The sequence below is a fragment of the Branchiostoma belcheri genome, unplaced genomic scaffold (assembly GCF_001625305.1).
Source record: "Branchiostoma belcheri isolate BF01 breed outbred unplaced genomic scaffold, Haploidv18h27 scaffold1, whole genome shotgun sequence".
Taxonomy (NCBI): domain Eukaryota; kingdom Metazoa; phylum Chordata; class Leptocardii; order Amphioxiformes; family Branchiostomatidae; genus Branchiostoma; species Branchiostoma belcheri.
In genome coordinates, this window is record NW_017802379.1 from 7,063,620 (window position 1) to 7,083,735 (window position 20,116).

The 20,116-nt window shown below is 42.5% G+C and overlaps 1 protein-coding gene across 1 annotated transcript in view; it reads left to right on the plus strand.

The window, feature by feature from the left end:
- Positions 1-646: 646 nt before the first annotated feature.
- LOC109462842 (uncharacterized protein CG3556-like) overlaps positions 647-20,116 on the plus strand; it is a 71,979-nt gene continuing 52,509 nt past the window's right edge. The window contains exon 1 of the mRNA XM_019759481.1: positions 647-945. Within this exon, the coding sequence (XP_019615040.1) occupies positions 714-945 (232 nt within the window). The 5' untranslated portion in view covers positions 647-713. The remainder of the gene's footprint in view (positions 946-20,116) is intronic.

Genomic DNA, 20,116 nt, shown 5'->3' on the forward strand with positions numbered 1-20,116 from the left:
AACAAGTGTCGACGATCAATAGATAATGTGATAGTATCCAAATCCCTTCGCTGCTATCAATCATTTAGGGATCGTCCCGGGTAAAACCGAAAATCTTCTTAAATGTTATCTCTGACCTGATGTGCCTCTAAAGGCTGGAAGAGCACGCGATCGCACGTCGGTTTTATGTACGTCAGAAACGTCACTCAAACCCACTGGGACATATGATGGAAGATTCTGGAAGGGGTTTCAAGATATGTCAGATATACAGTGTGTGTACTAGTGCTACTCCTTCCGATCGTACTTGCTGCATTGCTCTTGTGTCTTACTAATTATTTCTGAGAGGGAAATATACCACTAAGGAAGGCACTAAAACCCACAAGAGACCCTCCAGTCTGCAGGTCTCTCAGTAAATTTGTCCGAGCGGCTGCCGACAACCTCAGCAGCCTGGCAATGATTAACGGTATGATTAACCACCGGTCAACTCGCATTATGATTGGTCGCACGCGCTGGGAGGCCCAAGATGGGTATTTAGGGATACCGTACTATGACTCTTATTTCTTGTAGGTGTGATAGACTTTTGCATCGTTAATAGCCTATACCTTGGTGTATAACGTGGCGTTATCGCGTTTATCTTACTGTCAGTCGATAAACGTGTGGCACTGGGATATCTGCGCACATCAGGTGTTCTCGTAACCGCCTTCAGACCCAATGTTTGAGAAGTTCAAAGGCCAATGAATTGTGGGCCTGGCGGAAAACCGGAGTTGCACGAGCGAGTGCCGAACACTAGGGAGACCGAGTCCCACGGCAGGTCGGACCGTAGCGTAGCAGGAGACCTCTCGGGGAAAGATCGTAAGCACCACCGAGGAAAGACGGCGAGGATGGCGGCGGCCAAGATTCTGCTGCCCGTACTATTGGTGTTATGTCTGGGCGCGGTGGCGACGGGGCTGTACGAGCGGGTATGCGGTAAGTCTCGTCCGATGTTTTCTCGGCCAGGCGTGCTAGGTTGACAAGCGCACGGCTTTTTACCAGTACAAGGGGGCAGGCATGTCCTACATAACTGTGTATCAACCAAACACTTTATCAGCCGCATAACTAGATGGCTTAGCTGGGGGGTCAACAAATCAAAATTTCGCTGAGTAGACATCTAGACATTTATGTACACATACTTTCCCGTATATACTCATGCACTGAGCGAGGGCAATCGTACTACAGATTTGTATGTAGTGTTCTCTCGGCCAAATATTGGTCTGCTTGCCAAAAGGACATTCTCTCTCGCACGCACAGCTAACAGAAACAGACCGTAATGTTGTGGACAGGCGTTTGGCAGGGAAGGTTACATTTCTGGACGGTGAGCCATGTACATGTGGCAGGGCGCCCCGCGTTTTCGCACGCCGGGTAAGGTTCACGGAAGAACAATCTGGTCCCAACATCTCTTGGCTGAGGACCAACGTTTGGTGATGTATATCCATAGTTACCGCACAATATCATGGAAAACTCGGATAACGGTCCCTTGGCGTGAAGCAGTTAGCTTTCAGGCAATTATATCTCTCGCAGTCAAGTTAATGGAAGTAACTACTTCATTTTGTACGCGAGATTAGCAAATTGTGTACAGTGCCTCTACGGTATCTGATGATTGTTTGAGGAGGCAGGGAAGAAAGAAATGTGGGTTGGGATGAAGGCGTTGGTCTTTCCAAAATCCCTAAATGTCTGGGTCTTTCGACCTACACGTAGTAGGAAAAATTAAGATTTGGGCGGGGGCGTCACTATTTTCAAACTGTCAAAACATGTTGGAGCTAATATCATAATGATTGTGCGTAGCGTACGGGTGAATGTACGGGTATATTTAGACGACAGTCGACCAGGGTATTAAATGCGAAGCCATATGGCAGTGTTTTGATAGTTTGCTACGCAGAGACAAGAAAATCTGTGTTCGGCATTGGTTGAAGGTTTGTGTATAAGACACAAGGTGGCGTAGACTTGTGATGGCCGTAGATTGTCTGGCCCATTTGTACTTATTGAACACAGCAATGTTTTTGTTCTGGGTTTATAGAATATTAGTATAGAATTTGATCGGAATGCTCGACTAGGCTATAGTAGTGGATGGCCATGTGGCTTGCATTGTAGATGACCGCGTAGGGGTTAGAGTTTTTTTTTACGATGCCGGCGTCTGTGTAGCCATGCGTGGTTACCCAGGGGTAGGTAATCATTCCCCTCCATCTGTGCTCGCGTCGTATCGGCGGACATGAATATGGATGCAGACATAATCGTCTGCTGTAGGCTTGAGTCCAGTCTACGAAAACACGATTATATCAAATATTCAAATTGGCTTGGCGTGGGAGAGATTGCGTGTATGAATGCACAGGCGGGGGTCGGAATCTCCAGGGAGTGGGGAAGAAATATCTACACATGGGACGGCTGGGGAGAACCACCGCAATGGTGTAGTACTACTTCATGTCAGTTGAGGAGTATATCACTGTCTCCCACGCACTAGATGTTAGAATGGTAAATCATTATGTGGAGTTGTTGCTAGCTCCATAATTTTTGCTGACACGCTACTACTATACGTATGCTGAAGAACGGCCGTGAATAAAAAGAAAGGGAAAGGAAGAAAGCTACGATCTTCCCCTCCTAACGTCTGCTTGGAGAATAGAATAGAGCCGCATGCACATGTAACAGTGGGGTTTATAGGCGCCACCAACTCATCCGGTGACGGATCTAGACCTTTTAGCCGAATGGTTAGAGCGTCGGGGTGTAAACTGGTGCCCGGGTTTGGCGTGGGTTCGATCCCCGGCCCGGGACCAGGCTCGCCTTTGCTGCTTCAGCCCGTTTTTGCTATTTCCTTCCCAACGTCTGCTTGGAGAATAGGGCCCTGCATGTATTGAAGTCACAGACGGCGCGCCTTTGCTTGCTGCTCCAGCCCGTCCGGCTGGGCTAATATTGACGGAGAAGCTGCGGTAACCGCGGCCGGGCGCCCAGGCATGCAGTCAGTAGGTAGCCGGGTCGTTCATTCAGTAAATGGAAGATACTGAATGGCAGTACTAGAAAGGACGTGCGAGTCATAGCAATGTGAAATGTAGTCTTCCATCATAACATGTACATTTATTGAAATTCGACTGCGACTGCCATTTTCTCTGACTAAAAACGTGGATGCTCCAACACAGAAGTGTCGTAGAATTGATAAAGTTATATCTGATCTTTTAACTCCATGGTTAGATTAGTACGCTAGTAGAAATAGTTAATAGTTATTAAATGTTATTTGCCATACATTGTATTCGATGCAACTGTTGCGCAATAAATCTTGAATTGATTTGACTTGAGTAATCTCCAAGCAGATATTCGGTTGGAAGATCGTAACCTTTTCTGACTGCTGGGCTTCTCTGAGTGAAACGGTTGTCGCAAAACGTTACAAACTTCCACCGTAACATCTGCTTGGAGATTAGCGGTCATTGACCTTTGCTCACAGTGACCGCCATAGGTTTGCTACGTATAGCTGCAAAAATATTTAGGTAATCTTTTATAATTTCCTTTTCTGGTTTCAATAGAAATGCCAGCCATTTTTCCACTCCACTTTCATGTTCATAATGTAAACAAAAGTGATCGGTATTTGATGCTTCGGTTGCTTATTTTATGGAATCAGAATTCAGAAAAGTAAACGCTTTGACGGCCATATATAAACCATGTGGAGCACCTAATGTTTTTGCATTTTACTGTGTGGTAAAAAAGTAGCTAAATGTTGCTTTTACACCACAACAGTTACAACACATTCTATTCATATCTCAGCAAACCGTCCGCACTGTTTACCTCCAAAGCTAAAGATAAGAGGAGTCTTTCGACGGTTTAGCAGAAAAATAATAAACAGGTTGAGTTAGATGTAGGGTTTGTTTGACACGGAGTGCAAGCACATGTCCACCGTACGGATGGAACTGTCGCGGTTTCTGGTTTGGTTGGGCGTTGGGAACATGTTTTAATGAGAAAAGAGTCATCTGGGAGCCAGGCACACTGGAGTGGAGGGTAGTGTGATTGGTAATGCACTTGGGAATGTAAACCCCCATGGGGGAGGGGGGCGTTGCGGGCGGGAAATATGTACTCCAAGCAGAAGTTGATGGGGGAATATAGTTACCGTTTTTTTGTCGCTACCCCCACGGCGAATTGGACCCTCTCTGGCCAATGCCTAGCCAATTTGATACTGTCTTTTTGCCACCCTTGGATCTGCTTGGAGATCATGAAATATGATCAAATACATGCATGTCTGTCCGTATAATAGGGGGTACATGTATGCAACGCCATGCTAGATATGCAATTCTAGTTTGGAATAGATCTTAAAAGCCAAACTACGTACCTAAAACGTAATAACAGCTTTGGTTTGGGTAAACAATACGTAGATGATATTTTTATCATTGGTTGATTGGCATGTGTCATATGCTATATGGCGTGTATACCTTACATGGCACATGTCTCCGCTATTATGAAAATGAAATAGCGCGCGCAATATTTAGCCGAACTCAAGCCTCTTTGCTTGCCACAAAACATCAGAAATGGCACGGTGATATTTGTAATGTATTGCAACTGTATAGTAAACTATAGTGATATAAACAGTTGCTCTACAAAATGTGACATACGACGGACTACGTAGATCTACTACACTATAGTAGAGTATAGCACAGTTGTTGTTGTCCTACCGTCTCCGGTTTCTATCGGCTGGTGCATGATTGCCCAGATTAGCTGCAGTGCGTTACCGATGTGGACGTAATCAGCGGGACTCTTCACAGTTATTGAAGTGCGGGGACGTTCGTAAGTGGTCTCCGAGGCTATGTCAGGGGGAACCTGGATACCAAATTTCGTTCCATTTGATGCATACGTTCGGTAAACGCTTTAGATTAAGGGTACTGGCTTGCATCCGTTGATTTATACATTTATACCATTTAAAAGTTTTTTTATCAACATATCCGTACGCACGCACCAAGAAGAAAGCGTACATGCATCCCTGTGCACTGAACAGTTGACTGGGAAAATCCTTTTGATACAGTGCTGACATAGGCGATAGATGAAGTACCAGTGAATATATTGATACGAAATACCTGCTATTCTTCTTCAAATCGATTTGAGAGTGACCTATCGATACTATCATTATTGATACTTAAATACGAAAGGCTCTCGCCTACGAAAAAATGTTCGGCCCCAATTGCAACTTCGGTTTATTGCTGTATTCTCCAAGAAGCAGTTGTTTAGACTTTGGTTTTCTTTTCGTACTGGTATCTTTTTTTTTAACGCCGAAGCCCAACGGGTGGCAAATGGATACTGCCTGGCCAATTTGGTACTGTCTTTGCAGCCACCAAAAGATCTGTTTGAAGCTTAAACACCGTCCACATTATTTATAACGCATCCTCATCAACTGGTGTTCCTTAAACCCCCATACGACCCTCGCCCCCCAATTCCAGCCGGTTGTTGTCAGGCAGACGTGAATGTTTTCATCCCGGCGCGAACACCGGTAATGTGTGGAGAGTCCACTGAAGGGCCGCCCGTGTAAATACACCATGCTCGACTGGACCGCTGCTGGAAAACCACGCATGCATATGATCAGCTGCCAACCGGTTGACAGACGTAGCCTCCATAGCATGCCAAAAACTGGGGGTTTTGGGGGTCCTCAGGATCTTTGAGAGCCTTTATGTGCTATTTTCTGATTGCATATAGACAACATAGCCGGCCTGGTTGAATTACCCCCGTTTTTTAAGAACTGGGCTGACCAGAAAACAGCCGAAGACCACCAGACCTCCAGTTCTATAAGCCTGCTACGGAGACTATGACAGACGGTGCTCAAAAACGTATACGCACTCTTTTTATCGTATATTGAGATGGAAAATGAAATTAATAATTCACAGGATATTTTTCTGCCATGAATGACTAGTAATGGATTCGTTTTGCTATAGAAAGTTGATACAAGAATTACTTCAATCAGGTGCATTGAACATTACGCATGTAAATGATGTATGCACAATTTCACTTTGATCATATTATTATACCATCTATACTGCTGATAGATGTCATATTATAGTGTATATCAAGTTGCAGCGATATATTGTAACATCTGACAGGTAATAACTATAATCCCTAAATGTGCATGAAAAAGACCATCTCTGATATTTATGATAGACACAGACAACCGCCAGACCGTGTAATTATGATATCATATTTGACAAGCGTTGAAAAACTAGACCTCCTTTGGGAGCAAAGTCATTTACAGAAAGGTTACCTTTGATATTCAAAAGATTGGCGGGGAAATACGTACCGTGACAAGAAAGGAAAATAATAAAATTCTCAGCATATTTTCACGTCAAAGTCAGCCTCTAAATGTCAGGAAATAACCTGTTGACAAAGGCAACTGACAATGAAATAACAAAACTTTACACCATATTTTCACGTCAAAATCAACATGTCATAAAAATAACTTTAGACAAAGAACCGACAAAATCTTTGTAGAAAGGAAAATAACAAAAATTCACACAAAATTTTCACCTCAAAGTCAGCCTTTAAATGTCATGAAATAAACGTGTTAAGAAAGGGAATTGACAAAATCTTAGTAGAAAGGAAAATAACAAAAATTCACACCAACTTTTCACCTCAAAATCAGTCATGAAAATAACTTGTTGAGAAAATGAACTTACGGACAAAATCGTTATGCTGGTATTACGCTGAAACAACCACAGATGTTGAGATGAACTTGGGCTGTACATGTGTGAAGTACCACAACCTAGTTTACTCTAGCGTAGGACCCCATAGCACGATACTTCAAATGGCAAAGCGCCGTTATCTCTAAATAAGGATGCATAAATAACTTATCTTGAAAGTTCATCTGTGTCGGTAGAAGGCTTTATGAAAAGGTTTACACTGTAATTCCCAACACATTGGATTGGTGTAAGCCCGATCCATTGTGTTGGAAATTACAGTTTAAACTACTTCATAAAGATCCATAACTATTCATAACCTGGTAGTCAATCTAGCCTAGCATTTTTATTTCAATGTAAAATCATACGTACGCGTGATATGGTGTAAACAAATACAGCGTGTAAACAAAACACTTATCATAAAGAGTATATCGAAAGGAGTAAACAAACCTACTTATCATCAAGACAAGAGAAATGACATCTAAAGTTCATATTAATTTTGTTCAAAGTTTTGTATAAAGTTCAAAGTCCATATAAATTTTGAAGAGACTCCATTGGTAGTTGCAATAACGTTGACAGGGCAGAATCGCAAAGTTTCATCAGCGCAAATGTCACATATAATTTTAACGACGAAAGTCAAGTACTTCCCATAATATTTACCCTGCTACAAAAATTCGCCGATGCTATATATCGGATTCTCCAATGTCGTATATTTAGAATTCTGGGGATGGCAACTTTAGCTACCAATTCAGAGCCACTACGTTTTAACGATTACTTGTATAAATCCATGTTGTTGATCCCGGCTATCATAGCAGCATAGGAGATGAAACCAGAAGCCGACATCAAAGTTCTGGAAGTCGTGTCTAGTGAGATGGCGTTTCCGTCGTTAAAATCTTACATTTCATCAAAGGCCATTTTATTTCCGGCAAGGCTGCATCATATTTAAGCTATAAACTCCATAAAACCTGTCTTAAAAGTTGTAAAACTCAGTAAAATTGCCAGTAACTGCCAGTAAAATTCTTCTGGAGTAACGAAAAGAGCCAATATTTACAATATGTGCAGGGAAACGGCTGGTACGATATGAAGTTTGGGAACCTTATAGTGCACATATGACACAGGCAGCAGGGATTGCAGTGGTCTAAGTGCCGTATCAAATTTGTACACGCCGCGGAATGCCGCTTCTGCGATTGGCTCATTTTCAACAGGCAAAGCTCAGCGTTACTTATTGCCTTATGAATCAAGCCAACTGATATCTTCATGGCCTGTTGATGATTTGGGACGAAACACGAGGTTTCCGAAGGGTTTTTGGAACTACATGATTGCACGAATTTCTAAGCAGATATTTTGGTGGCTGAAAAGACAGTATCAAATTGGCCAGGCAGTATATATATCCATTTACCAGACAGTTACCACTAGCCACCAGAAAAAAAAATACCGGTACAAATAAGAGAGACCGACATAACCGCCTAAAAACAAACAAACAAACAAACAAACAAACAAACAAAAAATACCTAAACCTCTGCTTGGAGAGTGTAATTTTACCGTGGACAATGAAATACGAAATTATGCATTACTTTGAATGACCAGCCAGGATGATTACGTATGCAATAAAGACTGAAAATAAATTGAAAACGGTTGTTTGCGATATTATGTTTTCATTATGCCACGTTATTTTCTCCTTCGCCCCTTTATGTTGTACTGTATATCACCTTCATAACTGCCTGTTATTACCTCCATGTATCAGCCCATGCGTGTGTTGTGAGTAAACTGGCGTATATTGATTTTTCTGTGCGCACTCAACGGTATTAAACTGGAGCTCGTTCTCCTTCAAAATTTTATGTGGGTGGAACAGTAAAATAAAAGTTCACAGAACTGGAAATGATTGATTCTAAGTTTGGTCGCAAGGCAATATTTTGATGCTTTAGCGAACCAGTCACGCCATATTGTATGGTCAAAGGTCAACAAGTTTTAATTGTTTTTTTTTTTAGAGGTAGGGAACGAGAAGGCCAATATTTACTCTGGACACGTGCAGGAAAATATTGACTTTTCAGAATTGTAGTCACGTTCGGGAAAGTCAATTTGAAATGTAACGAAGGGTTAAGCAAACGCCTGTACGTCAAGGTCTACAAATAAGCAGGGATGAAATGGAGCATGTACCATGACCGGCGATAAGCCTTCTTGGCAAACATACCACAACTGCACAAGTTATCCGCAGGTTTTGGGCCAGTCTATTTAGCTAGAATATGGAGGGGTGGTCAGGACACCGCGACGGCGGCCGACGTCGTTTTCAGGTTACCTTTGACCCAGTGTTGACGTCACACTTAAGAGAAGTCACGTGGCAAGACTCACTGGGTCCTTCTATTGAAGAAGACCAGAGAACAGTTCCTTGTGTTGGGATAAAAGTTTTAACTTTAAACTTGACACTTTGTTACTTGATAGGAGGGGGCAATTCCCCTCAACGTTGATATGAAGCCACGTGACGTCCCACTGGGTCAGTCTCTTGAAGAAGACCAGAGTGACTGGTCGAAATCTCTAAAATGAGAATAATGCCTTTTGTTGTAACAAAAGTTTGAACTTTAAAACGAACACCTTTTACTTAATAGAAGGAGGGCACTTCCCCTCAACTTTGATTTAAAGCCATTTGACAAGTCCCACTGGGTCAGTCTCTTGAAGAAGACCAGAGTGACTGGTCGGAAGCTCTAGGTGAAGGAACAATCCCTTGTGTTGGAACAAAAGTTTTGACTTCAAACACGTTACTGCAGGACACTTTATTAGTTGAAAGGAGGGGGAAAATCTCCTCAACTTTGATATGAAGCCACGTGACAAGTCCCGCTGGGTCAGTCTCTTGAAGAAGACCAGAGAGACTGGTCGAAAGCTCTAGGTGAGTCACCTAGAGCTTTCGACCTGAGGACAATCCTTTGTGTTATAGGAGGGGGCAATGCCCCTGAACTTTGATATCAACCACACACACATAACACCTGAACTCAAGAATCAGGTAAACAAATACATGTCGGAGGGAAAATACTGGGGAACGTTCGTAAATTTATTGCCGACAGAAATTGATTTGGGGCACGCCGGATTTCAAGTTACTGCTGAATCAAAATTGTTTGATATCTGATTCCCGTTTATGGTTCTAACGAGATGAGGAGAAGCAATATATCGCTATACATCGTCCCTTGGCGTCTGACCATAACACGCAGCGAATTGATTCACTTGACCGTGAACTTTCAGTAAAGTTGACCCTTGCCAAGTCTCAGGTTGAGGATATCGGGTTCCTCCGGTATATTAGTGCAGGGTCACAACCTGCACGGCTGGGAAGTCTATTCGAATTTACGACAGTTCGTGGATGGCTCATTTTACGGCTTCTTCCTATCATCAGATATTTACGACAGCAATTAGATATCCGGTTTTACGGCTTCTCCCGTGGCATAAAATTCATGGTTTTTTTCAAGGATTCGCTTTACACCCCTCTTTCACCTGTGCTTCGCCATAAAAGTAGGCCCACGCGCCTGTGTCGAAATTTACGTCTTCACGATCCCCCATCTTGCAATTTTACAGCTTCCATTTGGCGCTGGTAAAGGATACACGTCTGACATTTGTAAGTCTGTCCCTTTGACCGTTGTGGAGCGGTGGAAGTGGCTGAAAGAGTGGCTGGATAGGTAACAGGTCCTGCTAATGGATCGTTCCGATGAATAACAGGGGCGTGGCCCCGGGGCTCTGCTTAAGATCAACGGTGATGAGCGGTTACTCATAGCTGAGGAGTCAACGACCCGGGCAAGACCCAAGATGTACACTGAAAAATTAAACTGTTCTCCAAGGGAAATTTGACTAACCGGACTTTTTTTTCAAAACCGAACCGTTCGGTCTTCATCAGCTATCTGACCCAAGTAGTGTAGATACGTGATTATTTCCATGAATGGTGTCAGTACTGGGTCAAAGTTCGTCGGAAGTCGGTACCGCCCCCCGTCCCGGTTGAGGGAAGGTTGGTTTGCCCTGCTGTAGATGACATTCTTCAACCCTCTCGCTAAATTCTAGTATCTTATGAAGACCTAGTAGCTTATGAGATTCGAGTTAAAATTTCAGTGAGTCAGATTTCTTTGAGTTGGAGAACAGTTCAATTTTTAACTATGATTAACTTTCAAGAAAAGAGTCGAGATGGTCTAAGATTTCTTGAGGGGTCATCTTTTTAACTGTTGGGCGTTATTGAGTCTTGCTCGCTAGGCCGGTCCATTGTTAACGATACACACATTGGTCATTGTGAATCATTTTTCGGTCACACAATTCCGCCAGACTTTTAAACACAGCACATTCTTGAATGAGCCCAGATTCTAGTGTTCTTGACCTTGAGTTTGCAGCATTTAGACAAGCATAAGCACCACCTAGTATTCCTTCACTTAGCTCGCGTATTTGCTTACCTACCCTCGCGCCAAATGGCAGCCAACGTGAGCCTTGCTGTCTCTGTGTAGTGTCTGTTTCCTGTCTTTGGTACGCCTAGAATAAAAAAACCCTGATCTTTTAGACAAAAACAACCTGTTGTACACGTTTCAGTGTACCGTTTTTTTAAATACTTTATTCCACAAAACTTCGATCGTCAGTTTTATATGAAGAAAGCAACATTTTGTATTGCTTTGATTGTTTCAATGATCGCGGGTATTCGAAAGGTTTGTCGCTTTTGCCTAAGATAAATTCTATTATTATTCTGTATGGGGGAGGGGGTGATATACGCATCGGGCACATGTACAATGTTTGTACAACTAATTTGATCTACGTGTATGACTAGACCACAGGGTATAGACTAATGAAATCAAAAGGTCATGAAGCTTAATAAAAGCTGAAGGACAATATGAAATATTATCTAATTAATTCTCAGCGGAGCTGTTCCGCCTCAGACCACCCACCCCTCCACGACTATTCGTCTCTAATCTGTAAGGCTGGGTGTACAGGGGTGTCAGAGTATACAGTGAAATTTTACAGAATACAGTGAAATTTTACGGAATACAGTACAATTTTCCTAGTATACAGTGCAATTTTACTAGTAATACGATTGCACTGTATTCCGTAAAATTGCACTGTATACTAATACGATTGTACTGTATTCAGTAAAATTGCACTGTATTCCGTAAAATTGCACTGTATTCCGTAAAATTTCACTGTATACCCTGGCACCCCTGGTGTAGGCAGTGTTTAGAGTTGTTGTTGTCGCTTCGCCCAGAGTTGGGAGCTATAGAGGGCTAGCCAGCCAACACACACTCAGACTAATTACCAAGGAGCACTGACCTACCCTCCCAACTCGAGCTGAGGAGGTGTTTTCACTGAGCACGTGCAACTAAAAAGAGCCCTGCCGTAACGACATACATCTGGAGGGTTATCGCTGGTTCCATACGTTAAGGTCAATGTTAATTGTCTGTAGTGAGAAAGCTGTATGTATCAGGGGTGCCAGAGTATACAGTGCAATTTTACGGAATACAGTGCAATTTTACAGAATACAGTACACTTGTATTAGTATACAGTGCAATTTTTGCGGAATACAGTGCAATCGTATTAGTATACAGTGCAATTTTACTAGTAAAATTACACATACATATGTACTAATACAATTGCATTGTATTCCGTAAAATTGCACTGTATACTAATGCGATTGTACTGTATTCTGTAAAATTGCATTGTATACTAGTAAAATTGCACTGTATTCCGTAAAATTGCACTGTATTCCGTAAAATTGCAAATGACAATGCTGATAGAGGCTGGAATACAGGTGGGATACTTGGTGTCAAAATACCGTAGCTGGTAAAAGTCATCTCAAGCTATGCCCACCCACGAGATTATCATACAAATCATTGCGATCTGTATCGTAACTAAACCCGGGGCTACACCTAAAGGTTACATTTTGAAATGTAAGCAAGCTGTCAATCCCGCAAATCCTCGCGAGGGCTGTTTCAGCAGGTGCTGACATTTCTCCTCTAGTTCTCGCGAGATTTGGTGCGACAGGTGTTGACATCCCGCGAGACCACGGCGGCATGTTGACATCCCGCCCGGGTTGTGTCAGCCCCGGGTCGTGACACAGGCGATAAGCTTGCAGTAATTTCATCCTCTTAGGGGGCTTAGGGAGCAATTAGAGGGGTACAACTGTATACTAACAACAATGTGAACCGTAGCAGCCTTCAGAGTTGATGCCGTATGGCCCTTGAGATCAAAGAGAGAACTTGCATCGTAGTTTAGAACGTTTGGGTAATGTATGTGACAAGTGAAGCTGTTTGAACTAGAATAATGAGAATGATAATGAGAACTATGATTATTGTGTGTCCTCTGTGACTCGTTATCTGCTTATTTGTTTGTAATGCCTATAAACTATAATAAAGGTAGCTCTCCTGGGACGCTGTGGGGAGTAAATTTGCCGCAATCTTCCAGGTTCATCAGACGAATGTTTCAGACGTGACATCCATGACAGAAAAGAGAGAACAGTACTTCCTGCAACTATCCTGTCATCATGCAGTTTTTGTTGCATTTGCTATTAATTCTGCGTACAAGTCACAATTTGCCAAATATATAGTTGGGTCTAATCTTGAAAGTTCACCTGTGTTGGTATAAGTCATTATGAAAAAGTTTAAACTGTGATTTCCAAATAGTTGGGTGTAGTTGCCATATTTTGTGAAAAATCTCAGCTGGTAACAGATCCCGCTGTGAACCGTCAACGCTAATCCAGCACTTGTGACATGTCAGAAAGAAACAAATCAGAGTTTCTGGTCTCCCCGCTGTAGTCACAACTTCTCGGCATTCTAGCCTGACGTGGCGTCCTGAGTTTGACATCACACAGGGTGGTTCTTGTTGTAAGGCCACAGCAAATAAATTTTATGGATGACATCCTCCTTAGACTCCGAGTCAAATCACAGACTCCAAATCTAACGCGAGCGGGCGAAAAAAAAAACAAGGCGGGCCGAAAAAAACAAGGTTCCTACATTTCAAAATTTTGACCCAATCATTGTACAAATGGTTTTGATTCAGTAGGAACATCACATATACACAGCCAGCATCACATATCACTGCATCAATGTAAGAAACAAAACATTAAATCAGAGCCCTTTCTTGTCTCCTCTCTTTATAGTTATCTGCCATCCACCTTCCGGCATGGCAACAGACATCTTTGCCCATTTTTCGGCATGGTGACCAGTGTCAGAAGACAACAAAATTTCTTTCTTTTTTTTCAAAATCAGTCGAAAATAAATGCGCTGATGTCATCCATAAAAATTACTTGCTGTGGCCAAACCGGCAAAGGGGGGAAGTTCAACCTGTCCGCTTTGAAATCAATATTCTAGAGAAATCTTAGACCTTCTCCGACAGGAAAGACCAACCCCTAAGATCCACGTTTTATCTCGTGCTCAAATTAGGTTCCGTATGTTCGAATTAGCCTGGCGACACCCCATTGAAATTCCATAGCAGCCGGCAAGGTGACTGGCATGGCTGGCGGCCAAATGGGCAACGTGTGCCCCTTCCTCCCTTCCCCTGGGGGGCTATAGTTACAACTGGCAAAGCCTTCTCAGAAGTCGTACCATGACCGTGACTTTGATATATTTTTTTTTTGGGGGGGGGGGTTTACACATATAGCGTTATATATTATTCATATGTATATATATGCATAGTAAGCATACAGGAATGCGCTCATAATTTAGTACACCCATCACCAAGATTACTTGTTGATGTCGTTATCATGAAGAGATTTCGCTATCTTAAAAGTATTGGAACTGTTTCCGTAGCATCAATGTTAACGTTTTTTTGTTAGATAAGGGGTTTTGAAATCATCTTTATTACAATGTATATACAAGATGAAAGATTTCATATCTTGATGCTGTACTAAGAGGAGGGCGCAAAGCAAGTAAGGCAAATACGAGTACAGTTTACAAGTTACTATGTGCATCGGACATTTTGGTGACTCAAAATTATTACACATTATAAGTTGCAAATACATTCCAATGTTACGCGTGGTTTCTGACTTTGTTGGATGTTATGTTAGCCAAATTGTTTTGTCGCTTTTGCAGGACATTCAAGCTGACAGAAAACATCACACTATCCGTATGAAAACAGGGATTACTGCGAACGTAACGTGATTAAAGAAAAAAAGGGAAGTCGTCTCATATCAGTCCGCCGGAAGGGATGAGGCATTAATGGTTTACTGATGATCCATTAGTAGGGACGATACAATCATAATGGTGATGGGAGGATAAGATCATATAGATGACCTGGATAGAGCAGCGTCAGGTATGTTTTAAAGAGCTGGAAATTTAAAGATATCCAGTGTAATTTCTGGGTTGCAAAACTCGAACATCCTGAATGAGGCAATCTATATGATATTGCCACATTTAATAGCACATTTGCATAAGTTCTTTGGGCATTTAAAACAGCTCAGAAACAAGCCCCAAGATGAGTCCTTTAAATCAGTCCAGGACACTACCAGTAACCGTATTTCGTCACAATCTACGGCCTTTTTCCACCATGAATGTCGATATACTTTTGGATAATGTTGCTTCAACTCAGTAGGTAGATAAGTGACTAGAATATTGACTTTGAAATATTTGGTCTTCAAGCCCTAAAAACTCCTTTGGGCACCTTTAAAGAGAAAAATGTGTCACAAATGTTTCGATTTTTTCCTCAGGTTCCCTTGGCTAGTTTGAACCTCAATATCGTAGAGCGTTGACCCATTTCGTTTGAATACGAACCATTTAATGGACCAGCCACCGTCGGACGAGAACTGTAGATAAATTGCTCGTGATAACGTGTAAGGTGACCTTCGACAAGCCCTTCATTTTCTGATGGAAAGCCTCAAATTATGTCTTAAGTGGTCACTTTCCGACGAGTCGCTCTCGTCAATATTTCATGACAAACTATTAGACACCGGGAACCGTCTTAGTCCTGGGGGATTATGGGAAGGAAACGAGATTATCATCATCGATTGGCAACTCTCGCGAGAGTTGGTAATGTGTCACCTTGAGGACAGCACGTAGGTTCTTCAGGTCTCGGACCGGAGTTTCTCTCCGTATTTCGAGCAATTTGACACCCTCAGCCCGACGGGCTGTCATTTCTGTACTAAACGCGGGTCGGAATTTTTCACTCTTTTGGTGGAAAGGGGTGCCGTGCCGCTTATCAATACACTTGATTGATATTTTCTGCGCCCAATTTATTTAGGGGTAAATAAGGCACATCAAAGTACATTTTTAAAAAAGGGGTCATTTTTTTCGTCATTTTTAACCATGGCTGCATGGAAAAAACGAATTTTCCCAGGGTAACGGCTTAGTACTCGAAGAAGCTCAGAACCTAATGTTTCCAAAATTTGAATTTAATTAAAATCGATGCGATAAGTTTATCGCTATCTTCGATGGCCCGAACACACCCAGAACGCATATAGAACGTACCATCCCGGCGGTCAGGCGAAAAGGCCACATAACCATCCGCGCGGACGAATACCAGGAAGTCTTAGCTGGACCACCAACATTACGCCACCTATAAAGGCTACAACTAACAGGCTTTTCAGAAAATACAAAGATATGTACACAGATATTGCGATTTCAGGGATATCGCGGCCAAAACATACCATACAAAGTCACGTTTCCGGCAATTTACTGCGCACTTACTTAGACTCTGGTCAGAATTAAACTCCGACCCGGAACCTTCAGGCTTTCCTAAGGTCTCTCCAACGAACAAAATTTTCTCTGGAAACACGTCTGATTTTCTGAGGGCAGTTACCTTCGTCAAGAAGGTTATGATCGGTAGCATTTGTAGCCTACCAATACTTGTACCTAATAGCAAAAAAGAGAAAAGAGCAAGAAATAGCCACGCCTTTAAGTACCAGAGTTATCAAGAACTATCACAGAGTGGAACTCGCTGTCACCAGGTACAGTAGGGGCATCATCATTAGATAGCTTTAAACAATGTTTAGAGTTGGATGTTCAAGGATTAGGTGTAACAAGTCGTTCGGTGTAATGTAGCCAGCTGCCGCCGCGCCGCGTGCAAGGGAAGCTGGTGTGTTACGTCGGCTATACAATCCCCAAGCAGATCCCTTTCGGTGGCAAGACAGTAGCCATTAGCCAGAGAAGGTCGCCGGCCATCGACAGGTAGCGTTGGTGGGGGTAGCGACAAAAAAAACCCGGCCATATATAAAAATCTAACGATCATTCCCCCACAACCTCTGCTTGTAGAGTACCGGCTATACAGATGCAGATACCACTTCCCATGATAACTGTGTGCGTGGGAGCAACAGGCTCAGCTCGGTAAAGACTGTTTTAATGGAGGTTTCCGAAGGTTAACAACGCGTGCGCCTCCTCATATAGCGTTTATTAGACACGCGCTATATGTACCGATGCAAAGTATCCGTGACTGGTAACCGTAATACCGGACCGACTCATAACAGCGGATATTGAGGCGGAGGAGGGCACGATACTGTTTCTTTATTGGTTTTTATGTGAGTGATATTCGCTTGACCTTTTCATGCCCACTGAGTCTGTTATTGTTCAGATACGGCAGGGAATATCGCCGAACGTGCATGCGAGAAAACAGAGCAAAAATTCCATGAGAAGGCAACTTACACTTGTTCCAAAATCTTTAGACCACAATTTGGCTACTAATTATTTTTCTGCAATTTTTTTCCCATTTTCCTTCCTTGTACTCAATGTAGACGGAAGATGTAGGGCATGGTTTTCTCTAAACGCCGTACTGATGCTAGCTTATTATATGTATTTATTGTTTATTAAAAACCAAAACCAATCACAGCCTCACGGCTGAATTGTGAGGTTTGTACACAAGTCGCGAGCACGTTACACTTGCTAATATCTTATTACATTTCGAAAAATACCTTTATAAGAAAATACCATTATATAACTCCTACTTGGTACGCAATGTAGAGAAGTAGAGAAGAGATAGTGCACACTCTTTTTCTAAAAGCCGTACTGATGCTAGCTCTTACTCTTACTTGGTACGCAATGTAGACGGAAGATATAGTGGACGCTCCTTTTTCCAAACACCGTATACTGACTGATACCAGCTTATAAGAACTCCTACTTACTACTCAATGTAGACCGAAGATATTATGAAATTTACATTCTTCTAAAAGCCGTACTGATGCCAGCTTATAACTCCTACTTAGTACGCAACGTAGACAGAAGATATAGTGCACGCTCCTTTTTCCAAACGCCGTATACTGACTGATGCCAGCTTATAAGAACTAATTACTACGCAGTGTAGAACGAAGATATTATGAAATTTACATTCTTCCAAAAGCCGTACTGAAGTCGGCTTATAAGAACTCCTACTCAGTACGCAATGTAGACGGAAGATATACTAGTAGTGCACGCTCTTTTTTCCAAACGCCGTGTACTGACTGATGCCAGCTTATAAGAACTAATTACTACGCAGTGTAAACCGAAGATATTATAAAAATTTACATTCTTCCAAATTAAAGCCGGACTGGTGTCAGCTTATAAGAACTCCTGCTTAGTACGCAATATCTTCTTAGTAGACAGAAGATAAAGTGCACGCTCTTTTTTCCAAACGCAGTATACTGACTGATGCCAGCTTATAAGAACTCCAATTTGTTGTCGCGCGCTCCGGTATCTATCATCTCACGCACACACGTCAGCACGCCTGATGAGATCCTACTGTCTGTAACAGGTTGCGTCAGCGTAACGCGGAGTTAAAGAGGTTTAAATCAAACAGGCGTCACCTGTAAGCCGACAGAATGCCACCAGGGGCTAGAGGCGGCGACTTGGGACGGCGGTACAGACACTGATGCCCTGTTTTTCTCCATACTAGAGGAAGCAGATGATAGATTGTCTCTGACGCACCCATTCCGCCAATCGCACAAGACGCCTTCGGGACTTAAATCGTCTTAAGTGCGTTTAAAAGATTAGAAACTACGCTCAAGTCTTGATAGTTATTACTGTACTTAATGCAATGTGCCCTGGAGGAGTAAGGAAGCGCTTACCTTACGACTTTATCGTTCGACTCTTGGGTTTCTTTTCGTCTTCTTCTTGATCCATACATCTTTAACAGAGCCTTTGATGGACCAAGCATCAAGACTAACCCCATGGAGCATACAGTAATAGTTGCAATCAGTCTTCAATCTCTGGAAATAAACATAGCAAGCGTATATTAATTTCTGTGATGTATATCAATAATTCGTATCGCTGCACAAAATTAACATCATCACCACCGTAAAAGTTATTATATTTTTTTATATATATTCCAACATTTCATGACTAGACATGGTGACAGCATACTCTAGTTATATCAACTTATTTTATGCCGCCACAAACGCAGGGGACGAATATAGGACAAGATACTAGTAATACTCGGGAAAGCCGTGTAAAGTGCCCTTCCCTAGGGCACAGGATCGGTGGCATGTCAGGACTCGAACCCAGGACCTCTTGGTTCCGAGTCGAGCACGCTGCCGCTACGCCACACGACCCCATTTTGGGTAAAAGTTATTGTTACGATAGTTGCAGCGTGACTATGGTTGCGACATAAATCACATCTTAACTATGGTAAAAGTAATCTTTATAACAGTCTTCTCATCACTGTAGTAAATATTTTCTCTTCGTGATGGTACTAGTATAAGAATTCTGAACGCGTCTCGAGTCAAGGCCAGGTTTATAAAGTCACTATCTGTGGCGGTATTTAGTATTCCATAAGCAAAGATGAGAGATGAAACATATTCGGCTTGTCAGAACTTTAATAACGAGATGGGTTTCTCTGACATGGATATAATATGAATGAGGATAAAGGAAATATTACTTTCGTCTTTTGATGTTGATTCCTTGAATCCTACTCAAACTTTTCGTGATTGCAAGAAATCTCAAGAAGCTTTAACTAGTAGCAAACTTTGTAGAGTAGGATTTCAGCATGAAGTTTAGGCGACTAGGTGGTCTTGTGGTTAGGGTTGTTTACTCAGAATCAGAAGGTTCTGGGTTCGAATCCCTGGCAGACCGCAATGTTGTGTCCTTGGGAAAAAGCACTTAACACCTATTTCCTTACTTGACTCATGTGTAAATGAGTACCAGACTTCGGTTAGGGACGTCCTCTCGGATAGGACGTAAAGCCGGAGGTCCCGTGTTTGAGGAGGGCCACACCTTGAGCACGTGAAAGATACCACCACACTTATCGAAAAGTGCAGGGGTCCTTCCCGGTGTGAGTGGTTCAAACCTTACACTCCGGTCTTAGGTTTGACATCTTTGAAGAGGTGATAGTCACCTGTTACGTCAATCCTTTCACAAAATGTGGTAAATCTTCATAAACGTTTATCCGTCATCTCACGATAGTACTTTTTTTCCAAAACTCCTTGCATCTATACTTTCGTCCAATCGTATTCGATCACGGTTTGTTGATAGCCTCCACCAGGCCTTTCTACGGGAATACGGATCGTAGAATTCGGCAAAAAAGAGTAAAATTGGCCAAGGGAGTTCGGCCGCGGGGAGGTAGTTTCTTTCCCT